The following is a 22,289-nucleotide window of genomic DNA, read 5'->3' as shown; positions in this document are numbered from 1 at the left end:
TTGTGTACTTTTTATACCATGTATATATCAAATATATCATAGTATATTAAGTTTAGTCCCAAGTTTGTAACGCTTAAAAATATTGATGCTACGAACGAAATTTCGGTATAGGTGTTTATAAAATTACCTAATTAGTCCATTTCCGATTGTCTGACCGTTTGCCTGTCAACACGATAACTCAAAAACGAAAAATAATATCAAGCTGAAATTTTTACAACGTGCAACATAGGTCCGTAGGACCCATCTTGTAAACCGTTAGAGATAGAACAAAAGTTTAATTGTAAAAAATGTTCCTTATAAAAAAATAAACAACTTTCGTTTGAAATATTTTTTCGTAAACATCACTGAGTACCTGTGAGAGCGCAAATTATATAGTGTGTATTATATGGGAATATGAGTTATGTATGTGTAATGTGACAGTGTATTCAACACAGTCTATACATGGTATTTCAACAATCAACTCAGTCAATTGTTTGTTTTCACTTGTTTATATTTGTGTTCATGTATTTTCCGTAAATACGTATGTTAGATTTTGTTTGAAATTTAAAAGCTGAAAAAATTGCCTTGCAAAACAAACAAATCTTCAACATGCTACTTTATTCCGACATAGAAAATGCGCAGATACGCGTATTGACAAAAAATTAACCTGCTGATATTTCCATTATTAAATTCAACTCGTAATCTTACTGTAGACAAAGTTTTGCGCTAAAATCTATTCATTTCCTATGTCTATGGATCATACAGAATGCAATAACAATTTTAATTTGGAATTATCTTTGTTGGCGTTAGCAACAAATTTTCTCATAGAATTTTGCTATAGTAATTGGAACAGTATAATTCTACGTTAAATAATTTGTATTAAAAGAAAAAATCCTATGAATTAAACTTCATGATTATTACTATGATTATATTATGAGAATATGAAGTTTCCAAAAATGACCAAAATTTCACATATTTATAGAAAATAGTAATCGAAAAAAATCACATGAAGGAAATTTTTTGCGACGCCTACTTGTTTGGTATTTTCATTCTATTTCTATAACTTAAAAAAAGACTTAAAGACAATTATTAAAATAAAAAATCGAAGTACAAATAATAGTAAATAAAATAAAACATAGAAAGTAAGTTTGAATTTGGTTCTACTTTTTCTTTTTTTTTTTTTTTAATTAAAATGAAGTTTTTTTTAACGATTTTAGTTTTTTACAAAATATTCCGATATTGAATTAAGCTAACGTGGACTATGAAAATAAGCCCAAAAAAAATCTTAGTTTTGTTGAAATTAATGTTTGTAGCGTATTATTAGTCAATACACATTTCTATTTAATTTCATGAGATTCTTAGATAGATAATTGGATAGAGGAAATTGAGCCACCAGCTGGCTTTAAGAGCCAACGCTCTTAAAAACTGAGCCACCAAGGGAATGATAGTTAGATACTTATCCAGATCTTGATGTCTTGTATTTTTTACTTTTTTATTTTTTACAACTGCTTTGCATTTTAAATTATTTTGTAAACTTACGTCTTTCCACCCATTATTAGTCAGTAAATGGTTCTTACTAAGCTAAACCTTTATTAATGGATTTGGCTAACGTTTACATTGATGATAAGTATTTATATCTCAGCAATTTTAAACTTTTTTAATACAATGGTCTACTAGAGTATTTCTAACTATTAATTGGGCTTATTCCCAAACCGTCGTGTTTGTAATTATTCATTGGCCATATTTAGTTCTAAAATTTCTAATTCTATTGTACTTTTCTACAGTTCATAATAAACTAGTATTTAACTTCTCCTCTCCTGATTGGATGCAAATTTTTACCACTTATAATAAATAATATCCAGTATACTGAGCACAAGTATTTTTCGAAGTCCACTTTTTCCATATTTGAACCGGTATAAACAATTGCATTTTTATAATATTTATATAAAAGTTTAAAAAATACTTGCCTTTGAAAAACATGATTAACAGCTACGAATGAACGGAGTAAAAAAATTTGATCCGGAAACATCAGAAGTGAAGAGATTAAAATAGACAATTGCTAAATCCATAATGAGTTGTAGTTTTTACACACAGTGTGCTTTTAAATGGCAATTCAAGTCCAATTTTTTAAATACATAATTTAATTCTTGTTTATCTTAAAAGGAAAACACATTGTACAAAACTAAACCCAGAGATGTCGTGCTTGTACGATATGTAAAAAAATACGATTGGCCAAAAAATGGGTAAATTAGAAATTAAATGATTTCTAAATAAGCAAAATATCAGGAGAATCTTTAAAACTGAAAATGTAAATGTGTCATGCTGAAACTCGCGAAGTCCCATCTAAGAAATTAATGTTAAGTTTCCAACGGACCGTTAGGTTTTTTAGGTTCTCTTATTACAAAAAACCTGTTTTTTAGTAATTGGTCATTGTAGGCCGATTCCAGGATGTGTTCAGCTTTGCGTTTTGATATAAAAACCCCACAGTTTTTTTCTTTGAAATGTGTACATTTCCAAATATTGAAAAATATCTTAATTAGTACTGTTAGACTTTAAATGACAAGGGAGAAAACAATATTCGTCGTAAACCTTTTCAAAATATTCTATTTTATGTATTTTTAAATCAAACTCTTCTACACGCTGTTAATTTATTCTTAACATTATCTAGTCTTTACCTCCATCGCTCATTTGTAGTATCTAAATATTAAACACCAATAGTTGAATTTTCATTCAGAAAATTCGCTAAAAATGAAATTTCAATTCTAAAATGTAGAAAATTTCTAAATTATATGTATAGATAATATGAAATTTAATTTTAAAATAAATAATGCTAAATTTTTTATAATAAAAAAATTTGAATATGTATATTATTTTTAAATATAAAGCCAAAAAATAAACGTGTTAAATTTCTATTTACATAGAATTGTAATTAATATGTGTGTGTCAAAAAATTGTTTTTGGAAATTTATGGAAATTATTTTTATTGCGAATTTGCATAGTTTTTTTCCAGTAACTTGAACTTACATGTTCCAGTTACTTGAAATAATCTATAAAAATAATTACATTTACACTAAATTCATATTTTTAAAATATTCTAATTAAGATATGAAGGTTGTTAAACATCAATTTTGATTTAGCCAGTTGAGATTTTTGAATGAAGATATCGATTTAATTTTTGAAATGTGTACGGACAGACGCCTCAAATAGGTTTTGCTACGAACAGATGACTCAAAGTGATTGTTATTTGGAGTGAAATAAAATTTTAAAGTATTTCGGTTTTTTAATAAATAGGATTGTTTGAATTTGTGCTTTAGAAAAATGTAACACAGTGGTGTTTTTTAAGTATGATTTAGTGTGATTTAATTATTTATTAAATTGTACAGTTTATTTTTTAGATAATGAAGAGTAATGTTCTTCGTAGATGAAAAACATTTTTTAAATAATTATTCTATAGATGTTCTTCCCTATTTTCTAGTTTTCTATTTGATATCTACGTTGAACGTAATTTAAAAAAATGAATTTGACTGTAGCTTATATATTTTAAAGATTATAATCCAATCAAATGAGTTAAAAATTAAACTAACCTGTGAATGAGAGGTGTATCAAGCCGAAAATTTGCATAGATCATTATTTAATCAATTCCTTCAATTCACATGTAAGGGTCTTAAGATATTCTATTTCAAAAAACACGAAAATAGTTTTTTTTGCATTATTTCGTTTCCTATTTGCTAAATCGTGTTTGAAACTTATGAAAAAATCAATTACAGTCTATTGAAGCAAATTTTTCATTGTTAATTAAAGATTATCTTTTGCAAGACCCTTATATGTGATTTACATATGACACCAACTTATAAATCCTTATTTGATTGCATTATTTTATGAAAGTCTTTTCTATGTACAATAAAACGTAAATTGAAAATATCCTTTGAACTTCAAATAATTTTCTTGATTGCAGATTGGAATTTTTTAAAACTTCATCAAAAATATCTATATTGTTAATCCACATTTATGTGGATTGAAAATCAGTGTAGACTTTTTTTATAAAACTATAAAATAGTTCTCATTTTTCTAGTTTTAAGGGCTCTTGTAGCTGCAATTTTCGATTTTCGCATAGAAATGGAACGTACACAAATAACAAAATATATACTTTACTAAACATTTTTTTATTTTGCTTTTGTAGAATAGAGAGTACAAACTTTAATAAATTAGATCACCTTCAATAGGTTACTACATTTCGTAGTAATTTTGAGGTATCATTAATTATTTCTAGTTATTAGCGCGTTTCCTTATTATAAATTGCAATCGGCAAAATAAATAACAACTGTCTACAATAAGGATTAAGAACTGAGTAAATTTGAGGAATATTTTGTTTTAACGACACTGCCAGTCTATATTTAAGCGAATATTACTTTGCCATTTTCATCTTTGCCGACTTAGTGTCGTCGATGTGTGGGTAATGATTAGTTTCGCGGGTATAGTTTTGACATTCCGAATTGTACGGTAACTCATCTCCTGAACCTAGGTTTAGCTGACTAAGTATGTGTTTATGCCAAAAAAACTGTTTATTAAATTTATTACATTTTTTTGCATAAAATTTCTCATACTAATAATTTCACCTCCCCCCCATAGGCCAAGAATTATTGTTTGTTACCTTTCTTGGGTCAAAAGTTGTGTTACGTTGAGAATTTGATAAGATTTCATTTTATAATTTTTTTATAAGGGCCGAAAGTCGCTAAAAACTAATTTCAGTGTAATTACAATTTATTTTGTCCAGTGATGGGCAAAATTTATTCGTTTGACGAATAACGAATAAGAATAACCAAATTATTCGTGAATGATGAATATAATAATTATTGAATTATTATTCTTAATTCGCAAATAATTTATTCGTTTAATGAATTATTTGTTGGTATTCGTTGTGTGCGTAGTCATGGTAGGGATAATAAAACCGATGCCAGCGCTTTAAGTGAAAAATTTTGGAGATCAAGTGGGCTGTTATGACTAATTTGCAATTATTTACATGTTAATGATATAGAAACTGTCAAATTAAAATGATTGAAAAACACTAATTAATTAAACTTAATGCATTAAAAATTGTGAAAATAAGAAATCAAATTGTACAAATATTATTTTTCAAATGTTAATTATCGTAATTATTTATTTAAATTTGTGAAACAAGAATATTAAATTTTAAATGTAAGTTTTCAATGCAATCCACACAATTATATATGCATCCATTAATTCTATAATTAAAGTAGTGTATCGTTGTCATGGAAACGAAATTCACGCTCGGAGCGAATACCTTATTAACTTTTTTCGAAAATAATAATTATACATAATTGAAAGCAGAAGTTGTTTGTTGTTTGGTGGACATAAAACAACCTTCATTATATAAAACAACCTTCTATCTTTACTGGTCTGATTAAGATAAATGTTTTTCGCTTTACATAAAACAACCTTCCATCTTTACTGGTCTGACTAGAATAAATGTTTTATGTTAAATATTTTACCTTAATTATTTTTCGTGGATTTATCCGAATGAAATAACGAATAAATAAATCATTCGTCATTTGGAAACTGGGATTTATTCGCGAATAAACAATTTTGATTATTGTTTATTCGAATAATTCGGATAAAAATTATTCGAATAACGCCCATTTCTAATTTTGTCTATTGATGTGGTCATGTATACTGGATGTAGTAATTCGGAAAATCATTATCGTAGGATATTGAACGAACCAGGTAGGTAGATATTGTTAAACAAATTTACGGATCATTAAATAAATTAGTCTCCTTGCGTTTTTACATAATTTATTTTGGCAAACTTCACCCTCATACAAAAAAGCCAGTTTCTAGGCTAATTAATTTTTAAATAATATATCACATTGATATAATATATTATTGTTTTGATCAAATTGATTTCAAATGTATTTTTTAAACTAACTTATCATATTTGATTTATGCAGGATGCTTATCACCGGCAAGACCGATAGTTCTCGAACGGATTTGATATTTGATACGTTTGCAATGGTAACGTGAGTAATCGGGAATTCTCGGTCTTGTCGATGGCATCTTGAGTAAATCGAATTTCTTTTTGCTTTAAAAAATTCCACTCTGCCCACAAACTTGTAAAATATAAATTTAAATAATCTACACGAAAAAGGATGAAGCAATAAAAGATTGGACTTTTTATAAAATTTTAAAATATTTTGTTATAACTTTAATTATTTGTAATTAAAATTGTATATAAAACTGATTGATCATTGTAACAACAATTTTATCATTTTATTTAAGTCACACAAACAAAAAAAGGAAAAAAATTTATGTAAAATAATTTTATTAAAATCATTTTTTCTTACTATATTATCATTCCTCCGTTTATAGCCTGTTGTCTCCGCAGGTTATAGTTTTAAAAAAAATATATATTGCTGGTGCAACTTCAAGACAAGAAAAAGAGCCAATTTTGCTCTAAAAGTTTAATTTTAAAACTAAAAGTGATCACAAGTTAGGAAAATATAAAACTATCAGGGAATATTATTGACTCGGAGTTATTGGAAAATCAGGGAAATTCAAAACATTAAAAATGTACTGTATTTATATTGGTTTATAAATGACCCTTTGTCTTACCATAAAATGCATTTGTTAATTGGGTTCATTTGAGAGTTTTTATTACAATTGAAAACTTCTGCGAATTCTTTTGAATTTGAAACTGCTCCAATAACACGAAATTCATTTGTTGTATGTGGATCTGTTGTTATACTTGCCAAAAGAGCTTCTGTTGTTATTTTTTCACAAAATGTCTGAAAATACAAAAATAATAAGAACATGCTTATTATACTGAAATACAATGTGTACGTACTTTGGCAAAACTTATGAAGAATAATTGTTTTGATGAAAATTGTGACATTAAACCAGGTAACCGTTTGTCTTTTGAATGTTGTACGAATTTTTCATACGCTTCGAAAGCTAAACTTAATCCAACTGAATCTGCAATATTTTCACCTACTGTCAACAAGCCATTCACCTGTTGAAATTTATTTAAAAATAGTTTTTAGATTGTTCAGAGGATAAGTAAGGAGTGAAACGAAAGCTGAAGAAACAAACCGAGCAGAGTAGTAAATGAGAAACGTTAGCTTCTTTTATACTATCGATTAGAAATATAGTCTCCAAAGTTACCATGAAGAGTATCCGAACTTTAAATTAAAAAAAGTTGTATAACAAATATCTTAAAATTGTTTTTGTTTTATTGAATGACGATACGAGTTAATGGAAATCACGTAGTACACAGTAAGTAGCTCATAACTGTACTGGTATAATACCAATAAAATGGCGACCGCAACGTTCCAGGCAGCTGGAACTGTAATTAATGTTGGGAAAATCATTAATCATTACAGTCAATATTGAACAACGCATGAAAATTATTGAACTTTTTTATCAAAATGAGTTTTTAGTTCGTGTACTGCACTACGCAATTTTCATTAGCTGGTATCGCCAATATGAGTCGACTGTAAATAATTAATCAGGCAACACGCGAACGTCGGAATTTGAGGTCAGGTTTAATTTAAGGAAGCTTGGATACTCTTATATAAAACATTCTATAACGTAATTATACAAATGGTAAATTTTTATTACGTGATAAATTTTGGATAAATCACCAATTTTTCCAGTATAATTATTGTATTGATCAACGAAACATTGTGTTTTTTTATTGAAAATTTGTAAAGTTTTTGCATCCCACCATTCGACCAAATTTCCATATTTATTCAATAAGCGCCCTAAAATTAAGACAATAGTTAGTCAAAATTTTTGAAAGCAATATTTGGCTAAAGCATTAAGAAAAGCGAGTAAGAATCCAGTAATAAGAAAAAATAAGTAACCACCCCAAGTATCTGCCAAACAGAACTATCATCAAAGCCGAAATTATTGGTCAATTTTTTGATTGGTTGGTTATTTAGTTAGTTGTTAGATATGGTTGGATGTTTGGCTATGGGTAGAGTAATCAAAGCTGTATTAGTCGATTATTTAGTAATTTTACCTTTGTTATCAAATGAGTGAACAATTTCATGTCCAATGAGAAAACCAATCGATCCAAAATTTAGAGCACTGTCATAGAAAAAAGACTAATAAAAGTATTTCTAATTTTGTATTATAAAATTAAATTAAAAAATACTTACATTATTCGATCATTTTCATAAAAAGGAAAATTTAAAATACCAGCTAATACATCTAAAAAAACATACTTAAATCAATAGAAAATTTTATAAAGTTTTCTATTTTATACTTACAAATTGTGTTACGATAATTAAATGCGTTGACATTTGTGGGAAATACTGATAAGCTGTAAAAAAAAATTAATTTTTTTTATTAAGTATTATGTATTCAGGTTTGAAGATTAACGAATATCAAATTCCCTTCTAGACTTTGATTATTTCTCAAAAAATTCAATATGATTAATATTTACAGCTTCTAAAAGTGGTATCAAGACTATAATTATTGCGCTAGTATTAACGTATCGTTGGTAGAAACGATGCAACTTTGCTCCATAAAACCAAAGGCATCGAGTTTCATTCGCGCAAAGAAAAGTATATTCATCTTCATTTCAGATATTGAATTCTTACAACAACTTACCTACTATCCAAATTAGTTTTATTGAATCGTAAAAGATTTTCTATGGTTGCCCATTTTGTTAAGATTAAAATATTTTTAAAATGATTCGTTCCAATTTCTAAATATGGTAAATTCGTGTTGAATTCATCTAAATTTTTTAAATTGTCCGAATAACCGATTACTAATTTTAGAAAATTTATTTTTTGTATAGCCTCAAATTTTGTTGAATTATCCATCCAATTTGATTTTTCTAAACGATTTTTAATTGTACCTCTAATTATTTCTGAAATATTCCGTACCTGGAAAATTAAGTTGTAATTGAAATTATATGATCGTAAATATTTTTAATTGAAAAGTGAAAATTTTTTATCGTTACTTTTTCTTGAGTTGTTTTATTAAAATATTTTGAAACATATAAGTAACTTATAATTTTCCCAAAATATCTTTCCGTTTCGTCTTTACATTCCTCATCTCTAAAAAAGGAAAATAATCAAAGTTCACATTAGCAGATGTAAAACTTTCGAATTAAATCGCATATTTTAAATTCGTTTACCTTTTAAGTCCACTTTTAAAACCTAGAACAATTCTGTTAATTTCATCTGAAAATGCTCTCATCTGATTGGTTGTATCTCGATTAAAAAAATTAATTAAATGCCACATAATATAGTTAGCTGAAAAAAAATTTAGCGTTAATTAGAGACCTAATCAGGGCTAATTTAATCTTAAAATAAACCCAGATTAACTACATTTTCGATTTTTATTTGTAGGCAATAGTTTTACATGGTTGTTATGATTTTTGCAGAGATCATCGTTTTTTCCAAAAAACCGTGATTTTTTAAAAACATGCCCTTATGTATTCAATTTTTTTAAACAGCTATCCCTTGTAGGCAATAGTTTTACATGGTTGTTATGATTTTTGCAGAGATTATCGTTTTTATGTTGTGAAATATCGCAACTATAAACCAGATTAACTACAAATAAGTAACATTTTCGATTTTTATTTGACTTTCCAAAAAACCGTGATTTTTTAAAAACATGCCCTTATGTATTCAATTTTTTTAAACAGCTATCCATTGTAGGCAATAGTTTTACATGGTTGTTTTGATTTTTGCAGAGATTATCGTTTTTATGTTGTGAAATATCGCAACTATAAACCAGATTAACTACAAATAAGTAACATTTTCGATTTTTATTTGACTTTCCAAAAAACCGTGATTTTTTAAAAACATGCCCTTATAAAATAACTACTTAATTATAAAAATGAATTGGATAGATAGAAAATAATTTAAACAGAACTATTAAGATTGAAAATAATTAATTTAATCAGAATTATTAAACTTACCTAAAACTCTTCTTGGGGTTGCATCAATAAGTTTTAACATTTTTTTAATGTAATTAGTATCCGGTACAATTATTGGCGTATCCGATGTAATTTTTATATTCGTATCTTTGAAAATATTCGATATAACAAACTTCCAATTTATCTAAAAGAAATTAAAAAAAAAACCGTTTAGGCTAACTAATTTTTAACCCCCGAGCCAAAAAAAATGGGTGTTATAATTTTGACCGCTACGTGTGACTGTGACATCGTAGCACCTAAAAGAATGAACTGACTGAAACTTTTTTTTTTTTTAAATTAATTTAATGGAGAGTGTTGTTAGATATGTTTCAAGACAATCGGCTCAGTTTGAAGAGAGTTACAAGGAAAAAAAACCGTATTTGTCGGGGGTTTTTTAAATTTTGTAAACTTTATTTAATATAAACCTACTTTATTTGTTGTATCAAAATGATCAGAAATTTTTTGAAGTTGTTTGATCGTTACAAATTTTTCATAATTTTTATAATCGAGTGGTAACTTTTCGTTCATTTCTAACAAATTTGATATTTGAATTTCAAAATCAATCATTTCAAACGCTTCAGATTTGATTTTTTGAAATGAAATTTCTGAGTTTGAACCGAGCAATTCTTTTGCCGTGTTTAATATCCATTTTCCATAAGCCGATATTTCTTTTGAATATTTCTTTGCATTGTTTAAAACGAATGATGGAAATATTGTTGAAACTTTTTCAATCTGAAATAAATATTTTGTTTACTAGTTAAAAATAAATAAAACCTTTTAAAGATAAAATAAACCTTAGATGGAATGAATTTTCTCGAGTGGGGTAATATGATTTATACTGTAGTGAATATAATAATACACCTCCGTACATGAAAAAATCTCTTTAACAATAATTTAATTCACTTAAAGAAAATGAAAAATAAAAAACTGAGCAATATATATTTTTCTAAAAATATTCTTACATGAAAATGATTAATTTTTTCATTTTTGATATCACGTTCAACAGAAAATTGGAAAAGTATGTTTAAGCCAAAAAGTCGATGCATTTCGATAATAATATTTTGCCAACAGAATTCGTCACTAAACCAATATTTGGTAATTATCGGCCATCCACCAAATGAATTTAATAATTCTTTCAATGGTGCATTCCCAATTTTCTCAAGTTCTTCTACAATATTTGAAATTTTGTTTCTGAATTAATTTACATAAAAGATATGATTTCAAGAATTCTTACCAATATCATTACACGATTTAAAATATTGTTTAGTAGCTTGAATTAATTTGTTTTCATTATGCTTAATTGGTTGTTTTAATAATTCAATAACTTGTATATTAATTTTTTTCTGTAGTACGGTGAATGGTTCCCATTTTGTTTCTGTTTCGGGAATACTTTCTTTTTTAATCCAACTTTCACAAGCAAATTTGTAAAAATCATCGCAAGGGTTTATTGAAAAGTTTATGGAATTAATAAACTCTTTGGCTGCAATTCATTTAATTTACTTATTTAAAAATTATTGTGTAATATTTATGTTTCAGAGGGTACAAAAGACCTCAGTACAACTGCAGTATTTGGTGTACCATCCTGATCTACACAATTTTTACCTTGATATTTTAATTTATTTATTACGATTTTTGAGCGCATTCAAATTCTAATAATTAAATTATTTTATACAATCCCTATCCCTATTATATTATAAAATCTGAAAATAAGGATGTTTGTGAGTTTGTTTGTTACCCTTTCACGCAAAAACTACTGAATGAATTTGAATGAAACTTTACAATAATATAGCTCATACATCCTAATAAAAAATAGGCTATAATTTATAAAGATAGAAATATATAAGTGAGATTTGGGATAAGTGAGAGAAAGGGAAACAATTAATTGAAAATTTCCCCGCGAAGCGGGCGCGTAATAAGCTAGTAATTTTATATTTTTTAGTCCGTTTTAAAGATATGGTGTATTTTTAAAAAGTACCTAATTTTGAAGAGAAAAGCTATTAATCATCGGAAAGTATCTTGTACCAGGCAGACTACAGACAGATACACAAGAAAGGGAATAAAAAATAAAATTGATTACTTACCTTCCTCCAAACAATGTTCGGTTAAACAAATATCATTTTTACTTAAATTTAAATTTAATAATTGAGGTATTAATGAATTTGATATTGGAATTACATTTTTAGCCAAACCAAAATCTATTTGATTAATTATTAATAGTTGAATAAATCTATAAATCACAAAATAATTACTCAAGATAATTTTTTTAAATAATATATTTGATTTTGCTTACATAAAATATAATTGTAATAACATTTTTGAAAATTAAAAATTTTATTTCAAAAATTTTTATTTTATATAAACAGGGAGAAGAAAGTGGGATTGTCGGACCCTTTTAGCATTTAAAACTATAGGGTGAATAGCAAATGAATTTAATATCATTAAAATCGTGTTGAAATAAACGATAGAGGACCGAGAACTGATTCAGCGCTCTAAGTAATCATCCTTCAATCCCATATTCGTAAAAAGTACTTGATTAAAAAAACACTCTCATTTTCAAGATAGAATTTAGAAATTTGTTTTTGGAAGGAGACAATAATAACGAGCGACAATATTTTAGAAACTACTAGTTTAATTGTCAAAGGGACCGAATTTTTGGATCAAAAAAACTCTAAAAAGTGATTTTAATCCAAATTGAAGTCAAAAAACTTTCTCGATTTTTCGCAATTATTTAAGAGATGACATCCTCTTCCATTTAAAAAATTTTGGTCTCATAATTTGATAAAACTTGATAAATAGGATAATTTTGACCCAAAAAATACAAAAATCGAATGCATTTAGTGATTGGTTGAATAATTTTTTGTGTATCAGCTAAATCCTATACGAAAAGCATTCATTTCGAAGCGATTCTGGATACATTTCGAAAAATACTTATCTAATTGTCAAATGAATTGTACTTTTATATTTTTCTAGCACCCCTGTTATACAATCTAAGTCGATATATCAGAAATTAATCGTCTAAATGTCAAATATACCGAATTTTGGTTTTTTTTTGGGGTAATTCGAGAAATTCACAAAAAGGAGTATAACATATTTGGTGCAACCAGGTTTGTGTAAATTTTTATCTTTTAATGTTCTGTGCTTGTACAGGCAAGTCGAGCCATTGCCATTAAATTGTTTTCACAAACCACTCGTGTAAATAGTGCACTCAATATGCTATAAAATTGAAATACTAATTTTAATCAAGTTTTGGTCTTAAATAATGCATTTTTTAAACAACCTGTATTATCATTGAATTTTATTGATAAAATATACTTTTTGAAATGACGGTAAATCAAACATTCGACGTTTCCGGTTTATTTATTTAGAACCGAAAAAGTTCAATATACCTGCCCAATGATTAGAATGTATTTTTATATCAAATAAATGATTTTTTACCGCAAATAATAGAAATATGGAAACAAAATGATTAATCAGTATCGAATTGAATTTAGATTTTTTTTGTTACTCTTGATTTTAAAAAAATATTCGCCGAACAGAACTTAGAGCCAAAGTAGCTTAAGTTGTTGGTAAGAGTCATCTCTGCAAAAGCTAAACGCTTTTTTGGAGACTACCGAAAACGTGTTCGCCGCATAGCCTTTTCAATTAGCGAATGTGTAGAAGAGTTGCCCGTCATTTGTCAAATTACAAGGAATTGCGATTGAGTCGAATGTTCGCTACTTTTCTAGCTTTTTACAAACTTTGAAAGCATATATCCAAAGTGCGGAAACTTAAGTTTCCAAAATATTCAATAAAAGCAATCTAAATGCTTGTTTGTAGATAGAAGATAGCGTAGATTTTGTTTTAAAACTTAGATTCACATTTTTACTGACGTGATCTTGAAACATGCAATAGTTTTGGTAAAACCATAGTTTTCAGTAAAAGGGAAGTAAGATTAAAAATTGTACCTAAACTTGAATCACTCAGTACAGCGAATTATCGTGTGTGTGAAACTGACATTCTGACAATTGAATTGAGTAAATACTTAAAATTTTGAATTAAAATTTGTGTAATTTTATATTAATTTAATAAAATGCTTAAAAAATCGTTGATATTATGCCGAAAAATTGATTGTAATATATTACGAAGTAAGCCAAATGAAATAATTTATTTTAAGGTTATGTTTTTATTTCTGTAAATACATCTCATAATTGTGATTGTAATATTTTATATATTAGGTGTTTCAACTTCGAATATTCCTCCCAAATGGGACTTGTTTGGCGCTGTTTGTTTAGAACGAAAACCTATTATAATTCCCGAACTTACAAACATAGAAAAAACTTTTCAAGAATATTTAAGTAAAGTTGAATTCGAAAAAAGTATGAAATCACTTCATGAAATTCGTCATGAACAAGATATGTAAGTATAAAATAGTATAGTAGTTAAAATAGTAAACAAGCGAGTTTTAAACAATTCTAAGATTATTTCAATTTAAATGATCCCCGATTGTGTTTAAATAATCTTGTCGAAAAAATAATTATTTAATTTTATTTCCATGGCAGCATTACTGCAGAGGCTTTAAAAAAGGGTGAATTAAGTGATTTGGATATAGACGCAACCACAAAACAAACAGCTCAAGATTTTGAAGATGCCTGTAATGAAGAGTTATTAAAATTTAAATTTGCTAGTACTATCACAGAAGATGATAAGAAAAATAATACCAAGTCATTAGATCGAAAACTAAGCAAACATTTAGTTCTTGTAACGGAACATGTAATTGGAAACAAGAAATATTTTCTCTTACCTCAAAGTTTGAGACATGATGGTGAAACTTTACGACAGGTAATTTATTATAATTGAAAGTTGTTAGTGTACATAATATAATATGTTATTCATTTTTCAGACGGCGGAGCGAATTTTAAAACAGACCTGCGGAGATAATATTAAAGCACAAATTTTTGGCAATGCTCCTGTTGGATTTTATAAGTTTTATTATCCCAAAGGCTCAAATAATGAAAGTAAAGGGGCAAAGGTACTTAACTAAAGTAAGATAAGCTTTATGCGAGAAATTTATATTTAAATGATTTTATTTTAGGTATTTATTTATTTTGCAAGACATTTGAGTGGGCAAATAACGGAAAAATCTGTCAATTATCAGTGGTTAGATCGAAAAGAATTGGAAACAATTTTACCGAATGACTACAATAAAAGTGTTCAAAAATTTTTAATCGATGAATCGTAAAACATAATGGCGTAAAACATATTTATTTTAGATTTATGAATTAAAAATTTGTATATATAATTGTTGATTAAATTTGTATTTTACACATTTTTTATTCTTTTCTATTTTTTTCCATGCATTCTCTCATTTCATTTTTAATACAACGTCGAATAGACCTTTTCATCATGTCACATTCGCATGTGCAGAGTTTATTTTTTCGTACTGACAGCAATAAGTAGGACTAAGATAGAAGATATTTGTTATGCATTTTATCACATTGGTTATAAATCATTTAGTACGAAACAAATGTGAGTCGTGATTTTAAAATGAAAAGCCCTATTAAAATAATATAAAATAGAGAAACATGCAAAAAATGTCTCTGCAGTCCGCAGAAAATCCATGTAAAAAAAATACTACCAAGTTGCCTTATAGTTACAATTTACAAGATTTTGATACATGTCGCGCATACATAACTAATATAATTGATGTTCCCATATAATATCTACTATATAATTTACGCCTAATTTGCGTCCTCATGGGTAAACAGTGGTGTTTACAAAAAATGTTTCAAACAAAAGATGTTTATTTTTTGATAAGGAAGACTTTTTATATTTAAACTTTTTTTCTATCTCTAACGGTTTACAAGATGGGTCCTACGGACCCATAGGTCAAGTCCCAATCGACCTATGATGTTCATTTACGAACTCGATCTCGTCTGACAGACAGACGGACAGACAAGCGAAAATGGGCTAATTAGGTGATTTTATAAAGACCTATACCAAAATTTTGTTCATAGCATCAATATTTTTAAGCGTTACAAACTTGGGACTAAACTTAGTATACCTTGCATATTACATAATATATGCATGGTTCATAATGGTTCATAACATTAAAAACGATATTTTATGCAAAAATCATATCTATATGCAATGTGTATTGTCTATAATGTATTGATATTACAAAAATCGAGTAAGTCAAAGCACTCGGTTTTCAAAATATTAATCGATTTAAGCAATAGACATTTTATGTGTGTATGATTTTTGTATAAAAAATGGATTTGATATCGTGAAATATCGCGACTTAAAGTAGAACGAAAACGTATAATTATTTTTCGTTCTTCGTTGGAACAATTGTAACTTTTATCTGAAATTATTTTTTACATTGAAAAACGCGAAAATGTGGTAGTATTTTAAACTTAGACCTATTTTACCATTAATTTACCTGAAATATGATTTTATCATTGAAAATGCAAGTTTGGAATGAAATATTGAATTAAAAATATTACATTTTTTTTAATCAAATGAGTCGAGTTTGAATTTCATTCTCGGGAATTTCTATAGGGGGCAGTAACGCCTACCTGATCCACCCTTAGCGGCGCCCACGTTTTGGAATAGGTACATTTTTTTAATTTTTTACCTATTCTTTTAATAATCATCAAAATTAATCTGAATCTACATGCGTCCTCTTCTATGCCTAAATTTGTTATAAAAGAAGTATCAACGTACTGCTATTAATATTGCTGGGAAGATACAAATATTGATCATACGATTGATTGTGTGATTAAATAAAGTCAATGAGTTTTAAAAGTTAAGAAAAGAAGAAATCATACAAAAAATAATCTTTATTTTATAAATATTTAATTATTGTTTTAATCATAGGGATTAAATAAATAAATAATTAAAAATAATAATTTTAGGTAATCTTAGATTTTGAAAATCGAAAAAAAATATCGTTTTTCGAATCGAAAATTTGAGACATTAACAATGTTCCATAAAAATATCAAAGCTCATAACTAATATAGATTACAACTAATTTATTATTTTAATAGCTAACGATCCAAAGATTTGAATTATATGTCTTGAAATAATGTCAAATTCATTAAAAAAATATTTTTTACAAAAGGTATCCCTACCTCTTAAAATTTAACTCACAACAATTTTTGCGATTGCAACAGACCGTTTTTTTATGAGGCTGCGTTTTTTTTGAGGTAATGTGTTACTAGATTTGCCGTTTCCGGTTTATGTATTCGGAAATTCCCACAATTTTGTTTGGTTTTAGCATCTATAACGCAGGTATTTATTTCTTGAGCATGGAAAATTTTATTGCTATTTGAGCTGAAGGTATCAGCTCAAAAATTTTCTGCGAGATATGAAAGCCTTTTGTAATATCCAAAAAAAATTTAAATAAACAGAAAAAAAAATTTTTAATTCCCCCATAATATATAAGATACCTTTTACCTTTTTGTAAACGTTAAAAATTATTCAATTATTTGTGGATATCAAGCTGATGAAAGATTTAAAATATATATATATATATATATATATATATATATATATATATATATATATATATATATATATATATATATATATATATATATATATATATATATATATATATATATATATATATATATATATATATATATATATATATATATATATATATATATATATATTCTAAAATAATCAATGCCCGAAATGAACCTAACATTTCCTCATTTGTATGTCCAAAAAAACCCTTTATGGATCGTCATCCTTTTCATAATTTATTTCTAAATATTGAAGAATAAAAAATTCGCAAGTCATAAATTATATTAAATTCTTTATTACCTATTCCAACTTTAAGGCTTCTATGAACAAAACTAATTTAATCTTTTATAGACTAGTCTGTATAAAAACTAGCTAAGAATATAAAATTGCTTAAATAGTATTAATTAAAATTAAATTTTTTAAAATGATATTTAATAATTTATTTTGTGGAAATACAATATTTATAGAAAGTTTGAGTAGCGATAAGGTTGTTTTTCTGCCCTAAAACATACAGACGGCGGAATAAATGACTTTTTTTTTCTAAATTACGAATATTGAATCGTTCCTGTTTATAGATTACAAAAACTGCAAAGTACATTTTTTGATTTTTTTTTCTAAAATTGGGCCTTATAACTACTCTCCTTCTATATCCTTAAATTGCCAGCCAGGGACAATAGGTATGGATGATAAAGTCATTTGATTTTATGTTATTTTGGTTCTTCGTTATTTGTTAACAATTAATTTATATTTGAAAATCAGTATCTTCAGGTTTAACAAGACTCATCAAGAAATTTTTGAATGTCTGTATCATTTCCAGAGGACCTTCAATAAAAAATTTCAAATAGTCTATACCTGGTAACTTGCGTATACGGGTTGATACTGCCGCTGTTAGAATTATTAAAAATTAGAAAAAATACTTATTTTTCATTTCCGAAGTATATTTTAATACTTACTTAAATCAACACTAATAAGTTCTACCAAGATCAGGTAGGCGTCTTTAATATCTATATAACTTTTTCCAATATTAACTAAGTCAAGATGAACATTTGATTTACCCATTTGAATACTTGATATGAATAAATCAAGTGTATTAGCCATAACAGATAGATTAGAAACTATCAATCGCCTTATTGCCTAAAAAAATTGAAATTCATACATTATTATTATGTATTAATATGGTTGTAGGTATCACTATGGTTCAAAAATCAGTGGCACGATCAATAAATATTTTATTCTCTGATTTGGGTAAAAATAATTTTTAAGAGTAATTTTCTGCCCAAAAATACAGAAATTCTGTGCCTTTGACGATTAAACGAGTAGTCCTGACACCAAAATTGTATACGTAATTTTAGATGCTTCAAAATTGTTTCGAAGTAAAAGCTTTTCGTAAAGGATATACTCACGATATCTCAAAAACTATGCAACCAATCGTTAAATGTACCTAATGTTTGTACTTTTTGGGTCAATAATACTTTGAAGTTTTATTAAAATTCGAAACAGAATTTTTTTTGCAAAATTCTGATTTTTTCAAAGAGAAAGAAAACTTCGAAAAATTGGGAAAACTTAAAACATTTGCTTCTTTTAAATTATAAAAACCGTTTTACATAATAATTTTGACTCAAAAAATATAAAAATCAGTTCACTTTGTCACTTTGACGGTTGCAGTGGTAGTATTCGAGATATCGACTAAAATCGTATACAAGGAGCTACATCTGGGAGCAATTTTTTCAATCGATACCCTGGAAATTTTCTGTAATTTACAAAACCAATCAAATTTTGGATCTTTAAATTATTTAGTAGCCAAAATAAAAATTCAGTTGATTGGAGGATTCGATTTCGGGAAATATTCAGAATCGTAAATCTAAAAAAATATTCTCCCAATCTGTAAAAAAATTGCACTAAATAGGGCTTTGCCACCAACCACATCTTGTTTTACAGGTTGCATATTGCAAAAATGAATATATTAACGAGATATTAAATTACGATAATTTTAAAAGTGAGACGTAGCTCGCACTGTAAAAAACGTAATCTAGGTATTACTACGTACACTAGGTTATCCACTTTGAATTAAGAAAGAGTAAAGTAAGAAAAATTAAAAAATAATACCTTTAAACGGTCTGATATCCATATTGGAATATTTACAACAACTGGAACCACATCCGACGCTGTTAAGAATCTTCTACCTAATGTATCATATTCAATTAAATCATCATTTGTTGCTGGCAGGGTTGATGCTGTTGTTGGCTGTTGTACCAAAAATGTAGCTACATTCGAGGAACTAGAGTAGTCAGACGGATTAAAGGAGCTAAAAGTACTTGTTGAAATAAATGGGTTGTAAGTACTAGCAGGATTAAAGGGTCTGAAAGTACTAGAGGGAATATAGGAACTGAAAGTACTTGAAGGGTTAAAAGGACGAAGAGTACTAGAAGGATTTACCGGATTAGCTGTAAAAGAAGGATTAAAAGCTGCATTTGAAGGAAAGGATGGATTAATAGGAAGAGATGTTGATGGGTTATCCTCCATAAATTGCATTGAAACTCCCTAAAAAAATGATATCAAGAGAAGTTTGTATTAATAATTATTTTTTAGAATATTTCTCTCTAAAATTAGTATTAAATAAATACGCCATTAAATATTGTGAAATGTGTGCCTTTATAAACTTTCGTTAATTGATTATCTAATTTCGTTAAACGATTATTTTCATTTACGATGGTACGAAGATTTATATATCAATTTCAGCTAACCTAATTAGACAAGCATATTAAAAAGTCGAAACAATTATCTCCCATACGAAGGAAACGATCGGATATGCACTTTGATTTTGTTAGGTTTTTTAAATTTCATAACAATCCTCAAAAAACTGATATAAACGATTCATAATCATTTCATCTTTTATAATCTACTAGCAGTTCCAACCCCATCGCTGGTTATTTTTAACTTTTAAAACAAAGATTACTGCGTTATAATCTTCACTTATCTTGTCTTCACTTATCCCCTCTCACTTAAAGCGTTAGTATTAAAGCGTAACCAAATCCGTTTGCGGTATGCCTATAGGGCAGCGGGCTCGATTCCCGTCGTCACAAAAAAAAAAAATTAATTTAATTAATGGTTTTGATGGGCTGGTGTAGTGTATGGTATATGCATCCATTATTATTAACAATCTATATAACGAAATTAAAAACTACGAAGATAACTACAAATCAGATATAAATCGAAATTTATTATTTTAAGATAGCCTAGGTTTCAAGTAGATTAAAGAAATTTGATTAAATTCTAAATAAAGTGAATTTTTTTTGCTAATTAATAACAAAAATCAGTGTTTTATTTTAAAGTTTAGAAAACTCATTTTACATTCAATAAAAATTAAATTAATGAAAATAGAAATAGAAATTAATGACTAAAAACAGTAAAGTAATTTTTATATTTATTTTTATTTATAGTGTATTTTAGGAAGCTACTATTCATAAAAAAAATTAAAAATCGTTGCTTGACTATTTTATTAGACCAATCGCCTTAAAAAATATATGTAGTTAAAATGCTTGTAATAATAAAATTAATTGAAACTAATTTCTTACCTGAAAACAGTAAATTGGTACAAAAATTGTAAATAGTTGCACAGATATTAATTTCATTTTAAATGTAAAATTTTAACAATAAAAACAATAGGTAATTGTTAGCTTGAGGGTTAAAACCGCTATATCCTTCCGATATCTCAAATAAAATCACTTTTTATATAAGTGTATATTTTATATTTCGAATATTTTCATTTGAAAGATGATATTTTTGTAATATTAAAAAAAACAAGATGACCATTTAATTATTTTTCCTTTCGGTAATATAGTATTTATAATAGTTTTTCTGGTACAATTTATTAATTATTTAATTTAAAATGGTTTAATTTTCACTAAAAGTTATATTTTCTTTTAATATGAATTGCGATAAAACTTTTATAGTTTAAAAATTATCGTAGAATAAATATTGTAGAAATATATGTTGTAGGATTAAAAATTCATAAACTATTTATTTTTTGTGTGTAGTTTTACACAAAATATAAAATAGTAATTAAAATAATCGACCTACTGTTATTAAGTGCCTACTGGCCTAATCTATTTCTATTTTTGAGCGTTTATAAATCTTTGAATATTTGATACTTTGTGGAAATGGAATTTACTCAACAATTCGTCGCTGGTAATGAATGTCGACTAAAATGACTAAAATAGCCTGACTTGTTACAATCGATTTAACAACAGAAAGAATTTGGATTTGGATATTGTTCCAAAAGATAATAAATATATTTTGTTTTGGTTCTGTTTAATTTTTGGTTGTATGAAGACGCTATTTAGAAATATTACATTGTATGGTATAAAGTTTATTCTATAAACAGTAATTTTAGCATGATTACTTCCTCCAATTGTATCTGTAATACATGTATAACAATGCATGTTTGGTGGTTTATTTATCACAGTATTTCCCAATGAAAAAAATTCTATCGTAAACGCAACATTGATTATTTTTCTTTTGTTATAAAACTTGTGACCAGAACTCCACATTTTTGATACCTTTTCGAGCTAGGTTAATTTTAATCACAAATTTGAAAAGTATGATCCAAATTTAGTAGGATTACATACTTGGTTTATCAGAATTGGATAAAATTTGGATGTGATAGATCAAAATTCAATTTTTTGGATGCTGATGACATAAAGTTAAAAAATTCAATTTTTTTGATAACATTTTTTTGGATTTTTTTTTGAAACCCATTAATTTTGGGTCATGTTTTTCCGCTGTGAATTCAGCATTTCGCTAGCTATCACTTATGTGCTTAATTCCGGGCTAGGACTCTACATTCTTGTAACTT

At 26.9% G+C, this 22,289-nt stretch overlaps 3 protein-coding genes across 3 annotated transcripts; 1 reads left to right on the top strand and 2 right to left on the bottom strand.

Annotated features, from left to right (window-relative positions):
- Positions 1-6,367: 6,367 nt before the first annotated feature.
- Positions 6,368-7,663, bottom strand: LOC123293819 (endothelin-converting enzyme homolog). Its single transcript, XM_044874753.1, has 3 exons — positions 7,612-7,663; positions 6,839-7,003; positions 6,368-6,779 (listed from the first exon to the last, which is right to left on the bottom strand). Exons 2-3 carry the CDS (start codon positions 6,884-6,886, stop codon positions 6,603-6,605), a joined length of 225 nt encoding a protein of 74 aa, XP_044730688.1. The 5' UTR covers positions 6,887-7,003; positions 7,612-7,663; the 3' UTR covers positions 6,368-6,602.
- Positions 7,664-13,877: 6,214 nt separating this feature from the next.
- LOC123293522 (39S ribosomal protein L46, mitochondrial) lies at positions 13,878-15,148 on the top strand. Its single transcript, XM_044874372.1, has 5 exons — positions 13,878-14,049; positions 14,140-14,320; positions 14,464-14,743; positions 14,805-14,933; positions 14,997-15,148. Exons 1-5 carry the CDS (start codon positions 13,995-13,997, stop codon positions 15,141-15,143), a joined length of 792 nt encoding a protein of 263 aa, XP_044730307.1. The 5' UTR covers positions 13,878-13,994; the 3' UTR covers positions 15,144-15,148.
- A 2,738-nt stretch (positions 15,149-17,886) lies between these two features.
- LOC123293801 lies at positions 17,887-21,146 on the bottom strand. Its single transcript, XM_044874713.1, has 4 exons — positions 21,010-21,146; positions 19,541-19,975; positions 18,388-18,568; positions 17,887-18,319 (listed from the first exon to the last, which is right to left on the bottom strand). Exons 1-4 carry the CDS (start codon positions 21,064-21,066, stop codon positions 18,177-18,179), a joined length of 816 nt encoding a protein of 271 aa, XP_044730648.1. The 5' UTR covers positions 21,067-21,146; the 3' UTR covers positions 17,887-18,176.
- Between the last annotated feature and the right edge of the window lie 1,143 nt (positions 21,147-22,289).

Source organism: Chrysoperla carnea, chromosome 2 (genome assembly GCF_905475395.1).
Source record: "Chrysoperla carnea chromosome 2, inChrCarn1.1, whole genome shotgun sequence".
NCBI classification, from domain to species: domain Eukaryota; kingdom Metazoa; phylum Arthropoda; class Insecta; order Neuroptera; family Chrysopidae; genus Chrysoperla; species Chrysoperla carnea.
Note: the sequence above shows the minus strand (reverse complement) of the source record. Positions and strands in the feature narration are given on the sequence as shown.

Bases quoted from the DNA above. Each gene is read 5' to 3' on its own strand.
- LOC123293819 (XM_044874753.1), bottom strand. From the start codon at position 6,886: ATGTCACAATTTTCATCAAAACAATTATTCTTCATAAGTTTTGCCAAA. The intron at 6,780-6,838 runs GTACGTACACAT...TTGTATTTTCAG, and splicing joins TCTTCATAAGTTTTGCCAAA to ACATTTTGTGAAAAAATAAC.
- LOC123293522 (XM_044874372.1), top strand. From the start codon at position 13,995: ATGCTTAAAAAATCGTTGATATTATGCCGAAAAATTGATTGTAATATA. The intron at 14,050-14,139 runs GTAAGCCAAATG...TTTATATATTAG, and splicing joins TGATTGTAATATATTACGAA to GTGTTTCAACTTCGAATATT. The intron at 14,321-14,463 runs GTAAGTATAAAA...TTTCCATGGCAG, and splicing joins ATTCGTCATGAACAAGATAT to CATTACTGCAGAGGCTTTAA.
- LOC123293801 (XM_044874713.1), bottom strand. From the start codon at position 21,066: ATGAAATTAATATCTGTGCAACTATTTACAATTTTTGTACCAATTTAC. The intron at 19,976-21,009 runs GTAAGAAATTAG...TCATTTTTTTAG, and splicing joins TACCAATTTACTGTTTTCAG to GGAGTTTCAATGCAATTTAT. The intron at 18,320-18,387 runs GTAAGTATTAAA...TAATTCTAACAG, and splicing joins ACTTATTAGTGTTGATTTAA to CGGCAGTATCAACCCGTATA.